The following is a 23,013-nucleotide window of genomic DNA, read 5'->3' as shown; positions in this document are numbered from 1 at the left end:
AGTATACTAGAAAATTAGTATGAATCAATACCTAGAAGAATACAAGCCGTTATCGATAATGAGGGAGGCCCAACTAAATATTAGCAGGAGTATTGCAAATTATGCAGTTGTTTTTCTCAATTGATTTGGTTATATTGTGTTTTGCATCATTTAAGCTGTGACGTTAAAATTGTATATAGTTTAATTAATTCTTTATTGTTAACTAAGTAAGGCAAATTTAAGACAAAAAGTAATTCACACTTTTTTACAAGGCTCTTTACTAACTTAGTTTCAAATAAATAAAGAGACATTCAAACCAGTTAGTTTTTGTTATATCGACTGCATCAATAATAAGTAATAAGTCACTGTATATATAGAGTCTAGAAAAATTCCAAAATTATTTAATATGCAGTGTGGTCTATTTAAAATAAAAAAGTTGTGGCTTATCCATGAACACAAAAACAAACTGTATATATAAGACTATAATATTTTAGTATCAGTATCAACGAATCCAAGCCATTTTTGTCTCTATGTTTTTCGATATTTGTTACAGATTCAGGGATTAGGTATCATCCCATAATAAACGGGCAAGCCTGTACCCTTCGTATATAATGTGGTCAATAAGTTTCCATATCGATGTATAGAATCTTAAGTTGGCATTACTGTTCAAGATGGCGACCGATTTAACAGCTGTCAAGTGATTTATTCTCAGTTTGGTTTGGAAATTCATCATGAATAGACTCACGCCTGAACAACGCTTGCAAATAGTGCAAAACGAGATTGCCGTTGTTCCCGATTTTCATAAGCGAATTTTTTTTAGCGATGAAGCGCACTTCTGGTTGAATGGCTACGTCAACAAACAAAACTGCCGCATTTGGAGCGAAGCTAATCCTCAAGTGTATGTCGAAACACCGTTACATCCAGAAAAACTGACTGTTTGGTGCGCTTTATGGGCTGGTATAATCATTGGTCCGTACTTCTTCAAAAATGATGATGGGCAGAACGTTACAGTCAATGTTGATCGGTATAGAGCTATGACTACTAACTCTTTCATTCCTGAATTGAATAACCATGATGTCCAGGAAATGTGGTTTCAATAAGAGGCGCAACATGTCACACAGCTCGTGCCACAATCGATTTATTGAAAGACACGTTTGGTGACCGCCTAATTTCACGTTTTGGACCTGTGAATTGGCCTCCAAGATCTTGTGATTTAACACCGCTAGACTACTTTCCGTGGGGCTATGTAAAATCATTGGTCTATGCGGATAAGCCACAAACGCTTGACCATTTGGAAGACAACATTCGCCGTGTTATTGCCGATGTACGGCCACAAATGTTGGAAACAGTCATCAAAAATTGGACGTCCAGATTGGGCTACATCCGCGCCAGCCATGGCGGTCATATGCCAGAAATCATATTTAAAATGTAATGCCACAAGATTATCTTTCGGACAAATAAAATTCATGTCAATCGAATAATCCATCGTTGTTTTATTGCAACTTAAAGTTCTATACATCGAAAAAAAAAACACTCATTATAATATTATATCGAATTATTCGGCAAACAAGTCATAATAGATCATTTTATTGTAAACCTTAGTTTTGGTTAGTTTCCAATTTTGCAAGTTGCTATAAATTCTTAAATTTATATTCGGCACTTCCAAGGCACAGGCGAACAAAAAATTTGACTGCTTTCGGTAAGCTTTACGACAGATCCGGCGATTGCAATCAAACAATGTAAGAAGCCGATTTACTTCAAATGATTAATAGTCACGGGAATTCCTTAAATTTAGTGTCGATTCCGATCTCATCTCTGTCTTAATCTAAATCCTTTGGATTGACGACTCCCGCGTCTGCATAAATGGAAAACGGAGTGGGTAAATCCTTTACGGGATTTTGTTTTTCTTTTTGAATACACTATAAATTTTGCTGAAAATGAATCCCTTTGCCACTTGAAGGAATTTAAAACAAATATATTTTTATTTGACCTCCTAATAAAATATTAAACATCTTGACTAGTCTTTTCGGGCATAGGATGGAGGGATTGACAAAGAAAAACGTATAATAGAAACTACGTACACAATAAACCAACTAAATCTTACATAGAATACTTAAGTTTTATTTTTATTTATTAGGCCTATGACATAATGACCTCAAACCAACCAACGCAACGCAATCTTATGTTTTTTCTTTCTTCCTCCGAACGAAAATTATTTGTTGAAATTGTTGAGAGAAAAATGACATTCAGTCCTAAGTACTTTGACTTGTGGTGTCAATGTTGAAATTTGACAGAAATTTCAATAAACCTTAAAATTTGGTATGCAGGAAGACACCCCAAATCAATAATTGCAAAAAGACATTTAAAGAAATTGAAAGATTTCAAGTGACCTTGCAAATTTCAATAATAGGTATGCACTAAGTCAAGGTTGAAAAAATGTCAATATCAATGAAAAAAGAACCTAAATATAATTTTTTATTACTGCTTCAAAATAAAATTTAAGGGTAGGTGTTAAATTAGATAGTTTTTTTAAACTAAAAATATCTAGTAATACGTTATGATTTTTTTTTTGCAATTTACTTTTTATAACCCTCCAAAGTTATAGAAAAAAAAACAATTAATTTTTTTATAGGTGTGATTTAAATTTACAACGAAGACAGCTCAGAGACCGAAGTGATCTATTATTACTACCAGAAACTAGCTTTAAAACTCTTTATAGAATGTCCAGAAAGTTGGACTACTTTGTCAAATTGGACCTCACATGAAAGATGCCGAAAGGACAACAGCTATTCCTAGATTCTAAGGGTGAATAAATATGAAGAACAAACCTTGAAATAATAATTTTTAAATATTTTAGTTTTTCGTGTCACTAAATTTTTTGTATCGTACCAAAAGGATTGGGCAAGACTTTTAACAAGCATGCATCAGACTTCTATCAGCCGATGTTTGTCAGACCTTATAGTTGGGGTTGGTCAGAATAACAGAAGAACCGCCAGAAGCAATTGTAAGTAACTGTCCATAAAATATTGGAATATTGGAAATGGATAGTTTTCCTAGTGTAATAAGACGTATTGATGAAACTCGCATAGTCATAATTGTTCAATAAATTGAAAACCCTGAAATGCCTGGAGTTATGTCTTATTGTAGGAAACAATATTCTAGTTTAAGTTCGAATAGAAAGCAACAAACAAGATCTGTCCATTATTCTCCAATATGGCAGACTTCAAGAATAAGAAGTCATCCTGAAAATTATTTTATGGAAAAAAACTAATCAAAACTTGGCAGACGACGTACTTATTAGGGAAGCTTAATTTTTCATTTTAAGATCATTAATTAGTAATCATAAAGAGCAGCAAAATTATTTACTCTTGTGCATTGATTGATTAGAAAATTTTATGTTGAAAATTTTTTTTATTATCCATTATGTTTTTAGAAGATTACGATGACCAAGAAGATTATGAAAATTTGGTTGGTGGAAGATTACTTAAACCGAATAGAAATAGAGTAGTGGAAAATTACTGTTTTTGAATAATGAATTACCGACCCATTTTAATTATAAATGATATAATGATATGATAAATTTTAATTTACATATCACATAAATAAAAATTCATATGATTTTTATTAAATTTATATTTATAAAAATCTTTTATTTTAATACACTGGTGATAAGATTTGGCATTGCTTTATTTAAAATATGGAGATTGTTTTCTATCGCACTTGAACTTCTTCGAATAAATTTCGCTTTGTGGTACAAAATTTGGGAAATCAATCAAATTACATTGTATTACAAAATATTAATGATTTCATACAATGTTTTCTGCATCTTTTTCCAAAATTCTTTGTTTTTAAATTTTTATAAGCACAGGTTTGCACTGTTGCCCTTTTCGTTTCAGTAAACTGAATCTGGAATATAAAATGATAATCTCAAAACAACTTTTTTCCTTATAATTTATTACCCAACCTCCTTCCACCCTTCTGTTTTCTTAATAACCCCTCCCATCATTGGGAATTTGTTCCCATGCCTGTTTTTTTTTTTTTTGTTCAGGGTGCCTTTAACAAATCATATGCAATTTTCTTTTGTAATAAGGTCTATAAGCATTTTATACTGGTCACTAGTTGCTTTTTTAGGAGACATCTGCAAAAACGCTAAAAGTATAATCATTAGGTCACACACACATTAGGGTTTAATTTTGACGACCACAACCCCAGCGAATTAAATTAATTTGATTATATGCCATCGGAATTGAACGATAAACATAACATACTTCATTTTCTGCACTTACCTTTGGAATCTTTCGATTTATTATTTGGGCAATCGTAAAATAAAAATGTTCATCACAGTAAATGAAACAAAAAGATTTTTTTATTTCAATGTTCTTATCTCGAGGCTCATTACAACATACCAATTTCTTTCAATGATGAAATGAAAGTTAATATTTATTGAAATAATTTCAACATTGACATTAAACTCGACGTACTTATTCCATTGCCCCTATTGTAGAGGAGAGTCGATGTATTTGTCGGTTATCCAAACGAGAAACGATTGGCAAAGCGTTACTTATCAGCGAAAAACAATTTCACCATGTAAATCAAGGCAAAGAGTAATTCATTGAAATATCCCGTTGTCTCAAGTATTTCGATGTAGGAATATTGATTGTTGTTTAGCAAAGGCAACTCATAAAATTGATTGTTTAATCTCTAACTTTTTAGAAAATTGTGGATTTGTTCCATTTACTACACATGGCAATTAATAAGACATTTTCAAAGTTGTGGATAATACTCTTCGAATAACTTTCCCCATAGTTCTGAGGTCTGAGAAAACGGATTGTCAATCAGCGTTAACTCTTCGTCAATTTTGAGACATTTGAAATTTTGCGGATCCTTCGCTGCCTCCCAATTAGCCGGCGAGCCGTCAAGGGTAGGTGTACCGTCCCTAGCGAAATTAGTCCACATTTCCACAATATTTCTCATGATTTTTATGTCAGCCGGTTCATGCGCTACGTTGCCTTTACCCATCAAAATGTATGGTATGTCAGAACCATAAGATGTTCCTCTGCCTGCGAAAATGGTAAGTTAATTTATTATAAATGAAGAAATGGAAACTGAAAGAAAATGGAAAAGCAGTGAGGGCTACAGTTTCAACGATTGGAATTCCAAAGGTATACATCTGGACTTCAATTCAATTCAATTAGCCATTTAAATAAGTATTTCTTTACGATATCGCAACTAGTAAAATTTGTTAATAACTGGAACGAACAGGGATGGACAACTTTTTTCGTTCTTTCATGAGAAATTTTGAAACTGACCTTAAAGAGAAATTACCCTAAAGCGAGGTATTTCGGACTTCTATTATATTTATCATGTATCTAAAGTCGTCCTCCTAAGGTCTTCGCTGTTTTCCATAGTAAAAAACGCAATTTATAAAATTTTGTAATAACTTCTCTCTCTACCAGGAGTGGTGACCCTTGAGATTTCTGTCGAAGTCTTCTAGTCGAAGGATGCGATTCACTACCGACTTGTTAATTTATTATGCAGCAACAACTTTCATACAGTCCACTATTACGAACGATATACTTGAATTAAAAAATTGACCACTTCGAGCCGGATATTTAAGCTAATAGATTTAATAAATCACCATATTGCCCATTAAAAATTATAGTTTCGTTTCAGACAAGTTAATTTCAAAAGCATGTACAAATATTTCAAAACTTTTTCTAATCTTTCAATATTCCATTTCTTTCGTTGTAATCTTTTGGTACTTTAGCCCGTGTCCGTGTGGCTTTGCAAGCAATAATACTTTGCAATTTATTACACTTCATTACAAATTATAAAATAAAAGGGATATTTAGCTGTACAATTAAATTGTGATACAAAATATATCCCTCAATTGTGCCTTCCTTATGATAATTTGAAGGAAAAGTACGAAAAACTCGAAGTTCTTCTAAACTAAATTCTTATGTTGGTGACATCAGGTAATATTCAAGATAAAGTGCAATGATTAATTTTATTATGAATCAGTTGAAATTTATCATAAAATTTGTTCAATAGAATCTAGCGGAAAACTCTATTTTTTATTTATTTCGGAAACTTATTCGCTGTAGAAAATTGCCAAAATAAATTTTTTGGCACAGCAACGGCAATTTGCGCGATCACCAGATACGCCGCGCCGATGGGTCAAAGGGATAAAGAAACGAGAACTAGCAGTACGCCACGATACAGCGCAGAGGGTGTTACCACAAGTACAAAATACTTCGCGACATTTTAACTTTACTTTGTTTGATCATGTAGTTAGTAGTTTAGAGTAAATAGGAACTCGGGGTGTCCTTTAACGAACAATAAATAGGTCATTAGGAAAGATAGAGTGAAGCGTGGTGACAAGGCATTGAGGCAAAAACTTAAACCAGATAGGCAAAACGCGCGTCCACAGCGATGTATAAGTTGTGATGATGTATCCATTCCATGACTTACAAATTTTATCGGAAAAATCACATTCTAATTCTACATTCTACATTCTAATTCTAACGAAACGAAAATATCGTGCCAAAAATGCGAGAATAAGCTTGCTATATCTATGTGCGATCCGGATTACTCAAAACAAAAAAACTAATCGAGAAACAAGATAACCACGTTCATTGTTCAACGACCAGTATGTAAGTGCAATTAATGTACCCCAAATTTATTTTGATCCATTAGCAGCCCATCCAGAAACGATCCAGTAGGTAATTAAAAGCTTTATTATCGACTTTCATCTTGCGGACGTGGGTTCAAATGAATGAATTATTTAGGAATATCTGTATTAACAGAGCCAATTGGTATTGGAAAATTGTAAGTGGAAAGGTGAAAAAATTAACGGAATTCTTAAGAGCAGCACAATATTTGACTGGTCAATTCATGGAGAAAGTAACGACCAAAACTTGGCAGTAAATTGTGTGAATTCGCTACCTGTTAAAGTAGCAGAAAATACCGACAGTGCAGTTGACATAAAACAATTTTGAAATTTAGAATCGATTAGGTTAAGTCATAATTAATTAATAGAATATGACAAAACCGTACCAGAGAATTTAGAAAATGATTGTGCAGAATGAGTACAAAAATGAAGCAACAGTGACAAAATTTATTACATGCCACACAAATCTGGATCATAGAAATGACTTAGATATCTAAAGTTCGTTGTGTATTTGATGCATCGACGCATATCGACAGATGCTTATCTTTGAATGACACATTATTACAATGTGAAGATTTGGTACCTTTGCTGTTAAGTATACTAATGAATTTCTGAATGATCAAAAAACCGGATGGATAGTGGACATAGAACTCAAATCTTAGCATCAGCGCATAAAGCATTTCTACAAATTGAACTTAATGAGAACTGCAAATTACAAGATTACCGTAGATTGTTGAATGGAGGATGAAACGAGTAACTTTTGGTGTCAAAAAACATTTAACTTCATAATTGTCGGATTTTCAACCGTTTGCTGAAGTGCTTCTATGATCCTTCTGGACGACAGCCACAGCGTGAATTTTGCACAGCAAATATACAATCAAGCTAAACAGATTATGTCGATGACAAACACGAACTTAAAAAAATGGCCAACCAAAAATACTACTTCCAGAAATTTGGACCAAAAATTTGATTTGGACGAAATTTTGCCCGAAAATTTGGCTAAACCATGGATCGAATGGACTAACGATCTGTTACCAATTTGGTCAAGGAATTTGATTGAAGATTGTTAATGCTATATCGATCTTCACATATTTTCCAATGCTAGCTCAAAAGCATATGGAGCAGTGACTTATTTGAAAACAATCACGTACGAAAATAACAGGCGAATACACACATGCTAAAAAATAGGGTAGCGCCAATTAATGAATAAGTGAAAAAAGTTTGACGCGACCTAGGTTAGAACTCATTGGAGCTCTGTGTGTTGCAAAATTTCAACCTCAAAATTCGAATCGATTCTTAGGTATTGTGGACAGACTCAAAAATAACTTTGCATTGGAATAATAGAAAAGCAAAAAATGGAAGCCGTACATATCCCATCGGGTGTCTGAAATACAAAAATTGACACGGTCCAGCTCAAGAAAACTGTGCTGACCTATTGACAAAGGGAGTGAAGGCGAAAAGTTTGATGAATGTACAAACATGGAACTTTGGACCTGCGTGGTTCCTCAAAAATGACCACAAATGGCCTAAAAATGACATTCAAGTAACTACAGAGGAAGTATCTGCCTATGCTATACAAACTGACATCGCAAACGATCTTCGCAACACCATTTTCGGTTTCCAAATGTACAGCAACTTAGACAAGTGTTTGAGGATTACATGTTATATCTTTTGATTTGTAAACAAAAGATTCATAAAGAAAAGTCAATAACCATTACGGAAATGCAAGAAAGCGAAAATTATTGGCTGAAAGTGACGACGAAATAAAGTCTTTAAAAGCTTGTAACAAGTAAAAATCCAGTTCCAAGCTTGAAACCCCTTTTTTCGATGAACACGAATGTTTAGGGCTAGGAGGAATAATTTTACCTAAAGCATATTCTTTGATTGATCAGCTTATTTGGAGCTCACATGTGAAAAAAAAATCATGGAAGAGTCAGCTTAACAATGACTATTTTAAGAGCAAAATATTGGATAATACATTTTAGGCAACCAGTTAAGACAATTTTACGTAATTGTTTAAAGTGTCGAAAATTAGGAGGTAACCATGCAAGCGAATAATTTGCTCAAGGTGGCTTTTACTTGATGAAAATCCATTTATCAAAATAAATAAGAACTAAATTATATATTGTGTTGTCGAAACAATTGTCATGTAAAAATATATAATTTCGTGAAAATCTGAACTTTTAGTTCTTATTTATTTTGAACATTTTGCTCCTTTACCGAGAAACCGCTTACAGGAAGCTTCACCGTTTCAAAGGAACGGCTCAAAGAGAGAAAGGGAAGTAAACTAGCAACTAGGAAGTAAACGATACAGCGCAGAGGGAGTTAGGACGAGTACAAAATACATCGCGACATTTAAACCTTGCTATGCATGTAGTTAGTGATTTAGAGTAGAGTGATTTCTAGACACTCCACATTTACGAAAATTTTCAGTTTGTCAAACGTTGAGAAATTTAAATAGTTAGGTTATTAGGAAATATACAGTTAAGCGTGGTGACAAGGTATTGAGGCAAGGATTTAAATCTGAATCAGCCTTTTACGAGTTACTGCACAGTTACATTACGGCCCTATGATGGAATATTTTTATATTTGCTTTTGATAACTTGATCAGCAAAACGCGCGTCCATAGCGATGCACTAATTGTGATAATGTATCCGTTCAATGACTTATAAATATGTGACGCTTTGAAATTGGAAACGCCTTGGAGAACATTGTCCAAGTTATAGTGTAATTGTGAATGTAAATTGTAGGATAGTCTTCAATTGATTTCTTACCGAGTTCAAATTTCAGGTTGACCATTTTTCCCAACATATCTGCAAATTGTCTTTCGACTGCGAATTGATAACAAAAGACAGGATTTTTCGACGACTCAAGCACCAGTTTGATAAACTCCGTTATGCCTGCTACGAACATTGCATCAGAGTACAGCTGAAACAAAAAGGAGAATTTTTAGATTTTATTATATAAATATTATTTGATAAATAACACTCACACACAACAGCTTTGTAGGTAATAAATAAAAAATATCAGGGGTACAATGTTAGAATCATATAAGACCTGTCTCGCCTTCATCAAATAGCATCTAAAATTTTCAAATAAATAGCACATTTTACATTTATTTGCAACGCATTAATCTATATCAAAATTTGAAGCAGAAGTAATTTCGAGACCAATTCAACAAGGGTCTGGGATGCATAGTAATAAATAGTGAGTGGGATCCAGATCAGCATGCGACGACCACTTTCTTTAAACTGAAAACACATATTTACACATAAACTAAAAATGGTTGTTTTTTAAGTTATGAATGCGTAGATATTCAAAGCTAGCTTCAAGAACGAAACTGAAGGTTTTGAAATTAAGGAAAAATAGATTGCCTACTTTGAACATATACGCGTGAACCATTTTTTTGCTCCTTGCTCACCCCAAAAAGGTCCGGTTTGGTTAGAGAGGGTAGAATAAGAAAAAAAAGAGTGTAGGCTATCCAAAACTTACAAACACTTCAACAAGCTGCAATCTGTTGTATAATCTGACAAGACGGAAGGCGTCTATCCAGGAATTTGCATGAGACTCGAAGTAGGAATATGTTGCATTTATTGCTAAGAAAAGACAAATTTTAAAGGCATTTCAATGTGTAAATATCGACACAATTATTAAATCTGTTAAAATAGGTCCTACTAATATAATCACGAACGTCACACATTGGATACTTTTGAAGCAGAAAATTTGATGGATGATTTCTGTGAACTTTTTAGATCCGGCTAATATTACATTTAAAAGTTTTAAATCTTGAACATATGAACAAAATAATCCGTTTTCCGGTGGGTAGAACTGTTTAAAAATGATGACAAAAATGCGGAAAAACTTACATCGGAAAATTCATTGACAACATCATAAAGTTTTTCCACGGGCGTTTTCATCAATACCCTCAAAGCCTCTTTTTCAGTACTGACTGATTCACCCAGTTTTTCAGCTACCTCGATTGCATTCTTTGACCCCCATGCCCAAGGGTTCAACACGCTACCGGACTGACTTATTGCTTTGTGAAACAGACCCTTAGAAAGCGGCGATATTATCTATAAGGAATATATTTAAGATCAAAATGCATTTAGCTGTGTGCAATATTAGTAACAAATAATTTATATTATCATGATCAAGGTGCCGAATGTCAGAACAGCGTCTCAAATAACTTGCTAACATTAGAAACAATTGCTTCTGTCAATGGTCAGGCATGTCTGAGACTCCAGATTCGACAGGGTCTTATACATTCTGTATCTAAGTATCTAATTTGAGTACAACAAAAAATTACATTTCGTAGTTTCTTGCATCTCTCCCATATCTATTACGATTCTAAATAACAGTTTCACAAATATCACTTTTCGTGACATTTACTTATTATTTTAATTTTAGTTTAGAAAAATTGCACTATATAACATAGCTTTGCCTAATTTTTACTAAAGGGTGTTCAATTTTTTATTCAATTTTATATAATTTTCACAATTAACTGTCACTTTCTCCATCCGAGACGTATGTGCAGTTTTTTGTTTACATGCCACCTTTAGATAAGATTTCAAAAATCCTACATTTATATTAATTGGTAGATCTCGTGTCCTGCATTCATGAGCCAGTTTCCTGATATTGTCCTGATGATATAGTGATAGACAAAACATATAGCACAAAGTTAATAATTACTAATAGAACTGCTACATTTTGGCAGCAGAATATCCATTGCCTTTAGCACATCTTGAACCAGGTCAGAGCAAATGAGCAGCTCTGTCGTAGACTTTCAGATGTCCATAGTACCCCATCTGAGCTACACGAAGTTCCGTCTACAATTTACGCTTTACAGAGAAATACCGAGAAATATTGATACCGTTAACATTATTTTTAACAGCCAAATCTTTTCCAAATCGTTTAGAATTTTGTCAGTCGATTGCCAACTATCAAAACATTTTCGACAAAGTTTTATGGTTTGGCGAGGCAATAATGTTTTCAAGGAGATAAAGCTTTAAACACTGTAATAAGTAATAAGTTGTACGAATGTGTAAGTTACCTTGTGTAAGATAGCTAATTTCAATGTTCCCTGCGAATTTATTATTAACACATTTTCAGAATATATTGTCAATAGGTATTTCTTATAACCGATTTTTCTTAATATATGGTCAATGGCAAGAAGGCTCTGTATTTTGTGTGCCTTGAGAATTTATTACTAACACTTTTTCATAATATATCTTCAATGAGTATTTATTATAAACAGGTTTTCGAAATATATGGTGAATGGAAATAAGGCTCGTATTTTTACCATGTAGTCTTACAAATCTAGATCGTAAGGCAAACCCCGGTTTACTTGGTTAAATTGAGCTGCAATGGTTATATTTGTTTTTAATCCTACGTAACAGTCAATAGTTAAAAAAAAAGCATAAACACCAGAATGCGAAGGCATTCTACAAAATTTGAATGAAAGTGTATGTTGACTAATTAATGATGCCAATCAAATATAGCCAACATCTAGCCCCGCATTGTCAAAGACATTGTAAAGTGTAATAGTAATAAAGTAAGATGTACCCAGAATTGATAGTCGATAATTAACTCCCACGAAAACCACGTCTTGCGTCATCAAATACTGAGGAGTGCCAAAGTACTCATATTCTTGATTGCCGCTTCCAACCGTAAATCCACCCCCATGTAAGTGGACCAAAACAGGCTTGGCTGGAAGCCCGTCCGAAGGCAAATTTCGGGTTCAGATAAAGACAATCTTCGGAACCTATCACCGTCTTGCTTATTGAATTGCCTTGACAGCACATATTCCCATCTTCAGTTGCATCTCGCACACCTTGCCACTATTCTGGTGGTTGCGGAGCCTACAATTAATTTCTTAGATTTTTAAAATAATTTCCATATTAAATGAAGCGGCATATAGGGATGCCACAGAATCAGACAAACTTTCTAACGAATGTTTACAAAAAAAAAAGCAGAAAATCTTTTATATTGTCAAGACACTTAAATAATTTAAATTTTATAAAATAAACGTTAAACTGGTGATACGCCTCAAAAATCAATGATTCGTTGTACAATACAATGTGCGCATCGCGCTATTTAAAACTGATAATGATAAATTTTGTCACAATTTTGATAGTCACTTTAATGGCGATTTTGAATTTATGCGAGCGAAGCGAGTGTTTAATAAACGAGTGATTAAAAAAATTTATCAATGTGTTTTTGGGCACATTTTTTGATGTTGCCAGAACTCTCAAATTAATGGACTCTAGTTGAAGCAACAAGAACGTTCGAAGTGATTCGCGACAGTCAGTAACGAAGCTGAAGTTACACTATTCGCAGGATTAATTCGTGCATAATTGGCTATTTTAGAGTAGGGAGTAAAAATTTTTCTTTTCATGAAAGTATCAGAGTCAGACTGATGAAACTAACTGAAATTTGGACAACTCATCACCATATACCAGTCATGGAGAGTTTAAATTGTTCCTCGGACTCAATTCATTGAGCTCTTAGTGCTCTTACTCGACTGCCACCTAGTGGTGCGCAGCTGGTTAGGAATTGGGAATGAACTGGAGTTTCCTCCTCTTATAAAAACAGCCCGCATGTGTTGTAGTCGCTTAACCTCATGATATACAGGTCCCTTCTCAGATAGCAGTTGTAGCAACGTTCTTGATCTGAGAGACTGAGAGCCTACTTTTAGTCCCGAGGCGTAGAGGGTCTTGCAATTAGAACCCCCGACTGCCTCAGCATCGGTAAAATGTCCCAGAGCCTCACTCTTCATCACGCTGTTTGCTATTTCGACACCGCCGCGTCCCTAGCCAATCCGTCTGCCATTTCGTTGGCCTCAATAGCCACAGGAGCAGATACCCAGACCAGATTGACAGAATTATATTCCTCCAGTTTTGTCAATGTTTTTAGGCAATCGAGTAGCAATCTTGAGCACACCTCCATAGTGGTAAGAGCCCGGTCAATCGCTCGACTGTCGCTGCAAATTTATCGTAGTACCCTCTGTTTAGGTTGTCGTGAGCACACACCAATATCCCCCTTCCTACATTTTAAATCAAAAATATTTCTAAACTACGTCCTCCATATATATCAGAAAGTCCTCGAAAAAGGCTGTCTGGTAATTCCGTCAATGAATATCGACTCTGTCCTCGAGCTAAATACTGCACGAACGAGTTCCTTTAAAAGCAGACACTAAAAACCATATCTCCCATTTTAGTTATGATTTATGGAAATTCAGACAGCCATGTTTCAAAATGTATTAAGAAATCGATTGAAAAATTGAAATTTAAAAGGCTACACGCCACGCAACCAAATTTTTAGAGAGGTCATTTACCCGGTCCCTGAATAAAATCGTTCACCTTCTCAACTTATTCTCAGAGGGTTTCATTTAAGTAGATATTTAAACATTTTATACACCCGTAAGGAAGATTTGATTATTTTTTCATTTTATTTCGAATAACATTTGAATAAACACAAAGAATTTGAAGTAATGAGGAATTAACAGTCTATTACATAAATACCTACAGAATTTTGTGAATTCGGAAGTTTTCAGGTGCAGTAAAATAAGCAACGGCTTAAATTTTAAATCCCTTTGTTGAAATGTTCTTAATATTTTGAATCACCTTTCGAGTACATCATAAAGTGTCTCACTCGAAACAAAATAGAAGAAATTTTGGGAATAAATCTGTGCAGTTTGAACCAATGCAGTTGAGACCAATTTCAAACAATATATAGACCACAAATTACTGAAACATGGAACAAAAATTTCTAGAAAATCCTGCAAACAAAAAGAAATAATATAGGGGACAAGTTTGCAAATGATTTAATTAGTATCGAGAAAATGCGGTAATTTAAAATCAGCAATTGAAAATGAAATGAATGTTGATTAAATTTTGATTCGGGGTAACTTTTTCGTTTTTAAAGATACCAAAATAAATACAAAAATTCATTGTAGAAAAATTAGGTGCACAGAACTCCCAATGATAATGTAGTGCAACTTCGGTAAATAATTAAAGTGGCAATCAGTTAAGAGACTATTAATAAATGCCAAGAATCGTAGCATTTTACAGACGGGAGTTGAAAAACTTTAACCGTACTTGTTGCATAATATTGTACATTGAATAAGTTCTAAACCTTTTTTATTGAAATTATTGCGGGACACGTCATTAAAATAGATGGAAAATTTAGTCCCTAAACAGGTGAATTTAAAAAAAAAGCTATAATTAGAATGTCGTTATATTTTGAAATTTTAACTTCTAGGAATTTCGGTGTTTGGAAACTATGTTGATTTTAATCACTAGTTTTTCATGTACATTAGGTGTTACAATTATTTGATGCGATTTACTATTTACGATTTCGTCTAAAATTTGAATTCCGTAATTTGTTGATCACTATTTGAATGCGCTGTAGAGTTAACTTCTGAAATAACAGGGTCTTTGAGAAATTTGAGTCGGGTTAGGTCGGTTTTCGTGGGGTGCAATAGTCATTCGATTCTCGTCAATAACATTTTCGGATAGATGTCTTAAATATTCGATTATATCTTGATTTGTATTTCCGGGTTCGTTTAAAGTACTTTCGAGAGCGTTAATCGCGTTAATAGCTTAATCGCGACAACACATCTGCGTTTATAAATTATCTCGTAGTCAAATTCTTTAGGGCGAAGTCGCCAGCGTACTATTTTTGTATTAGGTTCGTTTAGATTAACGAGCCATGCTAAAGGTCGATATAAATTTTAAATTTCTTTCTGCATAAGTAGGGTTTAAATAATTTCAGGCTATTGCCACTTGTAGAATATTTAGTTTTAAGGGTTCCAGAAGCATATGCCACGAGTTTATCATTTGGTAGGTTCTCCTGGGACAATACTGCTCCGTTTTGCAAATTTGCTAGCATAGGTGGTTAGATTGAATGGTTTATGAAAATTTGAGTATTGGTGAATTCATTAATATCCTTTTACACGTTTCAAACGATTGTATAAATTGTGGAGAAAGAATGACCTTTGATTCCTTTTTTAAGCACACTGTGAGAAGTTTGGTAAGCTTTGGAATTTTTTTTATGAATCGTTGGTAATAACCTAACCTAAAAAACTAATCCTAAACCTAAAAAGCTTTTAATTTCTCTCTAAGTGGTTGGTATTGGAAAATGTTTTATTGCATGAACTTTATTAGGGTTGAACTTAACGCCATCGAGAGTAATAACATGACCAAGATATTCTTTCTTGAGAAATTCAGATTATTCTAATTGTACTTTTAGAGTTGCTTTCCTTAATCGGTTAAAAATTTGTCGAAGTAGTAATGTTCCTCAAGTGAAACTGAGAATATAATTATAAAGATAAATTGAACCGATCTCAATATACAATTCCCTAAGAATGATGTCCATTACCCTTTGAAAGATGGTTCTTTTAGAGTGAAAATGACTATGAGGGGTAGAAAATCCCGTTTTAGGAATATCTTTGGGATCTACTTCAATCTGACGCAAGATCCATTGTTGTAAAATAATTGAATTTACCTAGTTTATCGAGAATATCTATACATGTGGAATCGGGTAGCTGTCATTAATGGTTTTTTCGTTTAATACACGGTAGTTTATGACCATGCGCCATTTTATTTTTCCTGGTGTGTCCGCTTTCCTAGGGACGATCCAAATGGGGCTAGGCCAAGGTGAATCTAAATGATCTATTAAACCTTGCTCAAGCATCTAATTCATTATTAATTATTATTAATTATATTAATTATTTCTTCGCAATGAATTTCGGGAAAACGATAACTTTTAGTATAAATGGAAGTGTCATCCTTTAGTTTAATTTTACGTTTTACTTCATTTTTATTTTCACAATTAAAGTGACTCAGTTTTAGATTTTTTTAAATTTTGTTTTAGAATGTTATCTTGTTCTGGGCTTAAATAATTATTTGATATTTCCATTTTTTTACAAAATTTATATCGGTTACTTTAAGTTTTTCAATTTTCATGGGTTTGTTAAAGCTCATTTTTACAGGTTCTTCATTAGAGTTTGTAGCCATTGTGAACACAAAATAAGTTTTAACCTTTACCAAGGCTCTTGGAATTTCTATGCTTTTTCGTAAATTTACATAGTCTAAAATACCTAGACTGTTTAATTGACTTACAGGAACTTTTATTATTTTTTGTGATCTACCTGGCATAGTTACAGAGATTTAAAAGTTTTTAATTGGTTGTAGATTAGTTGAAGGTATTTCCGTTTTTGTCGTCCTTAAAATTCTTTTATTAAAGTAAATACTTGCGTATATTCCGGCATATTTTTCGGAAATTTTAAAAAGATATACTTTTATAATTTCTTTAGTATTAAAAATTGATGAATGAATGAATGAAGAATTCGAGAGTCTATAGAAATTTATAAACAACCTAACAATATTAACCGTGACTCAGATCTCTACCAGTCACTAATATGGGAATCAGTCATCCGAGACGGTGCTTATGCCCCTCATTTAGCTCCGCCCCCAAACAATATATAAGCAGGTACAGAGTAAAATACGAGCCAGTTTCGGTCAAGCTCTGAAGAAGCCAACAGGATAATTGGCGAAATGTCAGCAAGTTGGATTCAGCTAAAACAGACGCAGGAGGAATCCAGAAGTTTTGTAAAAAATATTACAGTAGCCTGTGAAAGTGTCTTTGAACAATTAACAAGCCTGCATGTGATGTTTTCATAAAGAAGTTCTCGAGAGTGATACTAGATTTAAAGTTTGTATTTTTAAGCAATTTGTGTGTTTATGAAAGATTTAGAACTACCTGTATCTATAAGAAAATAAGCATTAATTTCAGGGATATGAATAAATGGAAAATCGAATTTTTGATGGCTTACGTCAATTACATTCCTAATTTGGTCATGGTTTATTATATCTGGATGGTGGTAGAAGTACCCATAACAAATTTTGTTTTTCTTAGACTTCCTTAGATTCATTGAAACCGTAGTATTGGTTTGGATTAACAGGATAATCCGGGTAGCTTGAGTCAAAATCGATTTCATATAGAACAATGGAATAATCTACATCGTAGTCTTAGTTTCCAGGTTGTTGAGAGGCTTGTTCTTGTAGAAGTTAATTCATTTGATGTACTTTCGTTATTTTTAACTGATTGGCAGAACCATTCTTAGGCTACGCATTTAGGTTTAGGAACGACATTAGTGTTTTCTGAACTTGTTTCCATGGGTTCTGGTCGATTATTTTTTTAAACATTTTCATTTCTCAACATCGCGCTTGCACGTTCATTAGCGAAAAATTGATGTTGTTGAGGGGGCATAATATGTTTTTTCCAATTATTTGTTTTCCGTTCGGATTACAAGGAAAATTATTATAAGATGCATTTTGAGGTGACCTAAAAATTGGTCTGTAATTAAAAAAAAATTGTGTAGATATTTGAGGAATATGGTTCAAAAAGGGTCTAAAGTTGGTATAAACTTGATTCATTCTTTCTTGAGGTTAATATGATATATTTGCTAGGTTATTGTTTTAAAATATATGAAGTTTTCTTCCTCGGTGACATCAGAGAGTGCTTAGTCTAAATTTTAGTTCGTAGGTCGTTGATAAAAGTTTTTAATGCAAAATCATCGTAATGTCTTATTTTTATATTCCTTTCTGCAACTTCTTGAGGTTTTGAAATTTATTTTGAAAATAAAAGACTTCTGCCATCTTGAATGCGCATGGCGAATTGGATAGCAGTTTGTGTTTTTAAAGGTTTGCTAAGAATTTAGTTCAGTCCGACTACAAATTAAATTTGCCACTCACCGCAAAGCTTAGTTTTAATTGCGTCTAGGATTATTATTATAGCAATGTTAGCCTGATTGATTACACTCCAATAAACTAATAAAAGGTTCTCATAAGATGTGGTGAATCTAATTAACAATTTTTGATTGCCATCGAATGGTGCGACATTGTTAAACGTTTACTACTTTGAATGTCGTCTAAATTAATATTTAAAAAATTTTGAATTAATTGGTCAACACTTTCGTAGGGCATAAAAGTCTGTGACTAATTAGCATATATCTACAATTACTGAACTAACATGATGCAAGGGTGGAAAAATGAAATGTAGGTCTTATTGCTTGCAAATGCGATTTTATTACAAGCAAAATACAAACAATTTTTTAGCTAAAATTCAAATTACGTTTTGCAAACGATTCGCTGCTGTTGGTGAACTTTTAGAGAAACGATTGACCTTCCTAATAGACTCGGACAAACGATTGACCTTCCAAATAGACTCGGAAAAACGATTGACCTTCCTAATAGACTCGATCCATCAGCCTCATACATTGTGTGCGAAAAGTAGTCCAGAACTGTTGGGCTGACATGTTTCCGCGCAGCGCAGGAAATTGGCAAGTCAACTGACCAACTTAAGTTTCCAAAGAGAAAAAATCAAGCACTCTTATAATTAAACTTCAAGCGGAGGAACAAAGAACGCGGAAAAAACATCGGAGGCCGCAGAAGTACGTCGAGTAGTGAGAAGAACGAAACACTTCCCTTTACCATGGACCAAAATTACAAACAATTCGTTTATCCTAAACGCTGTGAATGATTCGAAAATATCAATATTTCTATAACAAAGTTAAAAAAATAGAAAGCCTAAGGTATTTTCTCCAGAGCAACAAGGCAATACTGCAGAATGTCAGAACTGCATCACTGCATAAAGAGGCAATGGATATACATAAAAAAGAAAAAGGAGAGTTGTCCCTTTTTTTATTAGTGGAAGACCTGATAGATCGCCAAGATTTATTTTAAATTTAAAACAACCGATTTATAAAACATCCTCATCTTAAGTTAGAAAAGTATCCAATAGTTCAGTAATTAGTTTTACAAATTGCTTACCAAAGTTTTAAATCCCGTATCACCCATTTAACACTTTAAGATGTACATATCTTGTCGATATTCTTATCTTAAACGAATGAACAAAGTTACGGCTTCTCAGAAGTGGAAATATTTTGTTATTATTTTTAATTCCATTGATTTGTCGTTGTTTTTACAATTGGATAAAACTATTAAAACTCTAAGTCTCTTATTATGAATTAGTAAAATGATTCACGGTCAAATTAGAGACTTCACCAACTCATTTGTCCGGCCGCACCGTCGTTAGAAAGACAAATGTCTCCTGTTTTATTGGGCCAACATACTAATTGCTGGATTAAATCATTCGAAGGTCAAGTTATATTTTCAACAGGCGATTTTGAAATATTCAATGACGAAGCTTTAACAACTGGTTGGCGAGCATTCGCTAGGCGAAAAAACACCCAATTTTTGGCCATAGTCTAATTCTAAAGAGCACATAAAAATTTGAGACCTTTGGGCTGCCCTTTGAAACTCAAAATATTTTGCAACACAATGTGCAATTGCTCAATACTGTTTCGATGGACAAACACTACAGCATATTGATCCTACAGATATTGGGCGGGGCATGCATATGCCGATAATGCAGGAACTTATTAATCAACTATTAAAAAGTTGAGGTCCATCCACCAGCGCATGCCGAGATTTAAAATGTCGATTTTAATCAATGACCTTGTGGCATTCAAGAACCAACATGGCCGCTAGCAGATCGTCAATAAATTTGGATGCGGTATTTTAACGGAAGCATTTTCCCAAAATATACATAAATCTCGTTAAAAGTTTTGGGAAAACGAGTGAAGTGTTGAGATATCGCTATTTAGAAAGATAATCGATGTTTAGTCATCATATTTAACCGTAAAAGGCTACTATATTATCTAATAGCTATCACTACAACAATATCAAACTTGAATCTAATGGGGAGAGTGAAATATGAACACCTGAATCATATTACAATCATGATTTGAAACTGGAATGATAATGTTGAAGCTGATACCGAGTCTCGTTTCCTACACATTAAAACTGGATTTGAATTGAGTTCGGTTGCTTTCAATTGAACTTGGACCATTTTGCTGCTAAACTAAAGCTAATGTTTAAAGTATGTGTTGTAGCATAAAGATCCAGACTGTTGCGCACTGGATATATTGTCAATACGATAGATTATTTCTTTTACACTTTTGCTCCTTTGCTTTAAACAAAATAATTTTAGAAAATAATCAGGATTATTAGCTGTACCATAGTGGCCTCCACAGACGTGGATCACTTTAAGTAGATTATGTGTTCTGAAATAGTTTTTCTGAAGCCTTCAACAATAGCTCTCCTGTTTTCGTTAACCGATGAAGGGTTTTTCCTGAAGCACAAATGCACCTGGGATCCTACTCTAGTTTTAACACTCTTAGATGGCAAAAATAGGCAAAAATATAGAAGCATTATCACTTCCGGAATTAACATTAAGGGTAGCAACTCTCAATTCAGACTTTAGCGACAACGAACTATAACGATATTAGATTTATGATTTAAGAAATGTTAAAAGCTTCACATCCCAATATTTCTCTCATTTTCTTTTTTCACTAAGGAAACAGAGCTTTGTATAGCTTCTACTTGGTCGCGTTATCCTGAAATCATAAAGCCTTTTCGATCGGAACATAACAAACGGTTGTTTTTAACTTTTAAAAAACCGACCCATTCTGCCTCGTTCCAAGCAATGGATCAATGGGTAACAAGACACAACAAGACAGGCTATGACATCCGCAGCCGCTCGTGGCGGAATGAATGTTGGCAGGCTGAACGCTAAAATCGAATGTTTTGCAACAGATTGGTAGCACCCAAACTTAACTTGGCTGAGGTTTTCTCCAATTACAAAACACCCGAGCATCCACCAGATTTATTTACCATAATTTGGTTTTTGTGTCTTTTTTTTATATATATTTCCTAAATCAAAAATTACTTTCATAATAGATGCATTATATTTTGTAACTTAAGTTCTTCCAACTTGGAATAAATAATGCAGGTATTTTGGCTTAGAAACTTTTGACAGTGTTGTTCGTTTTGTGTTTTTTCTGGTTATTATGCAATACATGCGTTTAATTTTATGTTTTTTGATTTCAAACACTATTTAGACAGTTATTTTACTTTAAAGAGTGTGTTGTATATTGGTTGCCGGGATTGGGTAAGTACTCGGTGAAAAAAATAAAAATCTTTACACGTTGCCGACACTATCACTGACGTGAATATATTGAACTTTCTTAAGTTAAGTCCTTAAATTATCTTTTATTTATAGGTTGTAATAAAATAAAAATCAGCTAGCTATTCTTGCCAAGTGCAGAAAATATAAAATGTGTTATATAATAGTAATCAGAAGAACGTGTTCTATTGAATACCGAAAAAAATATGCAGGGTGTTCTCATGCTGATCTGATCTGAGAAAATTGTGAGTTTTTTTGTTTTTTATGTACCTTGATATTTTTAAAACAAAAAAGTTACAATCCAAATGTTATCAAGATAAATTGAACGCATAAATAAATACATAATATTTTAAGTTAGGAAAGACAGAAAAAGTGTATGGTGAAATTTTTCCGAAAGCTCTACAATTAACTTAATTCATTGCCAGGTATATTGTTATCTTGCTTTTTTAAAAAATTGTGAGTTTACTGTGCCAAGTGGAAATACCTGCCGCGGAATACACTGATATCTCGTTGTTTTTGTCCTTACATGACTTGACAATTTGAGTTTAATTAATAAGACGTCCGCTCCTGGGAAACAAAATATTATTTGTCTCTCTCAGATTCCGTAATTGTTTTTTTTTCTACTCCCTTATGAAAAATATCCCATTATATACCGATATAGCATGCGGAAAGTGTCATTTTACCATGTCAGTTTCGTTTCACACGGATCCGAGCCACTTCGGACATGTCCGGCATATTATAATCGGATGTTTCCGGAGATTTTACCGGACGACTTGAATTTTGACGTTCGTCAATTCTGACGGTCATGTTAGTGAAATGTATTCGTGTTATTTCCAAAAAATGTACCCAAAATCTAGCGGTCATAGAAAAAGTATAGTATGCAACAGGTTTGCTAAACTTTTTAAGTCACCGTTACCGTAAGTCAAATAAATGCCTTTTTGTATAATATACTATTTTCACATCTGCTTTCATATACATAAATTAGGTTTAAATTCCATGCAAACTGTAAAAATCAATAGAGATCTAAGGGGGAGAAACAAATCAGTTTTGCGCCATACGGTCTTCTGCTAAATCGGACATTACCCACCTTGAATCTTAGATCTTCGAGTGGTGGTTTCGCAAATGGAATTCCCAAAAATGTGTAGTACGTACTTCCGTCGAAATCCTTGTCCACTTTGCCACGTAATTTGCCTTGCTTCACAGTTACTACCGGTTCACTCATCCTACCGCACAATCGATTTCCAACACATAACATGCGAGCCGACCAGATAGATTTATTTAAAGGCAGTGCCGGACTTTGATAAACCAACGTTTATTTGATAAATTATGTTTAA

General features: G+C 33.7%; 1 protein-coding gene across 1 annotated transcript; it reads right to left on the bottom strand.

Annotated features, from left to right (window-relative positions):
• Positions 1 to 612: 612 nt before the first annotated feature.
• LOC132697337 (uncharacterized) lies at positions 613 to 22,998 on the bottom strand. Its single transcript, XM_060662761.1, has 3 exons — positions 22,767 to 22,998; positions 9,424 to 9,577; positions 613 to 5,039 (listed from the first exon to the last, which is right to left on the bottom strand). Exons 1-3 carry the CDS (start codon positions 22,932 to 22,934, stop codon positions 4,744 to 4,746), a joined length of 618 nt encoding a protein of 205 aa, XP_060518744.1. The 5' UTR covers positions 22,935 to 22,998; the 3' UTR covers positions 613 to 4,743.
• Between the last annotated feature and the right edge of the window lie 15 nt (positions 22,999 to 23,013).

Source organism: Cylas formicarius, unplaced genomic scaffold (assembly GCF_029955315.1).
Source record: "Cylas formicarius isolate icCylForm1 unplaced genomic scaffold, icCylForm1.1 PGA_scaffold_10__41_contigs__length_53128322, whole genome shotgun sequence".
NCBI classification, from domain to species: Eukaryota; Metazoa; Arthropoda; class Insecta; order Coleoptera; family Brentidae; genus Cylas; species Cylas formicarius.
The sequence above is the reverse complement of the archived record's forward strand: the minus strand, read 5'-3'. Positions and strand labels throughout refer to the sequence as shown.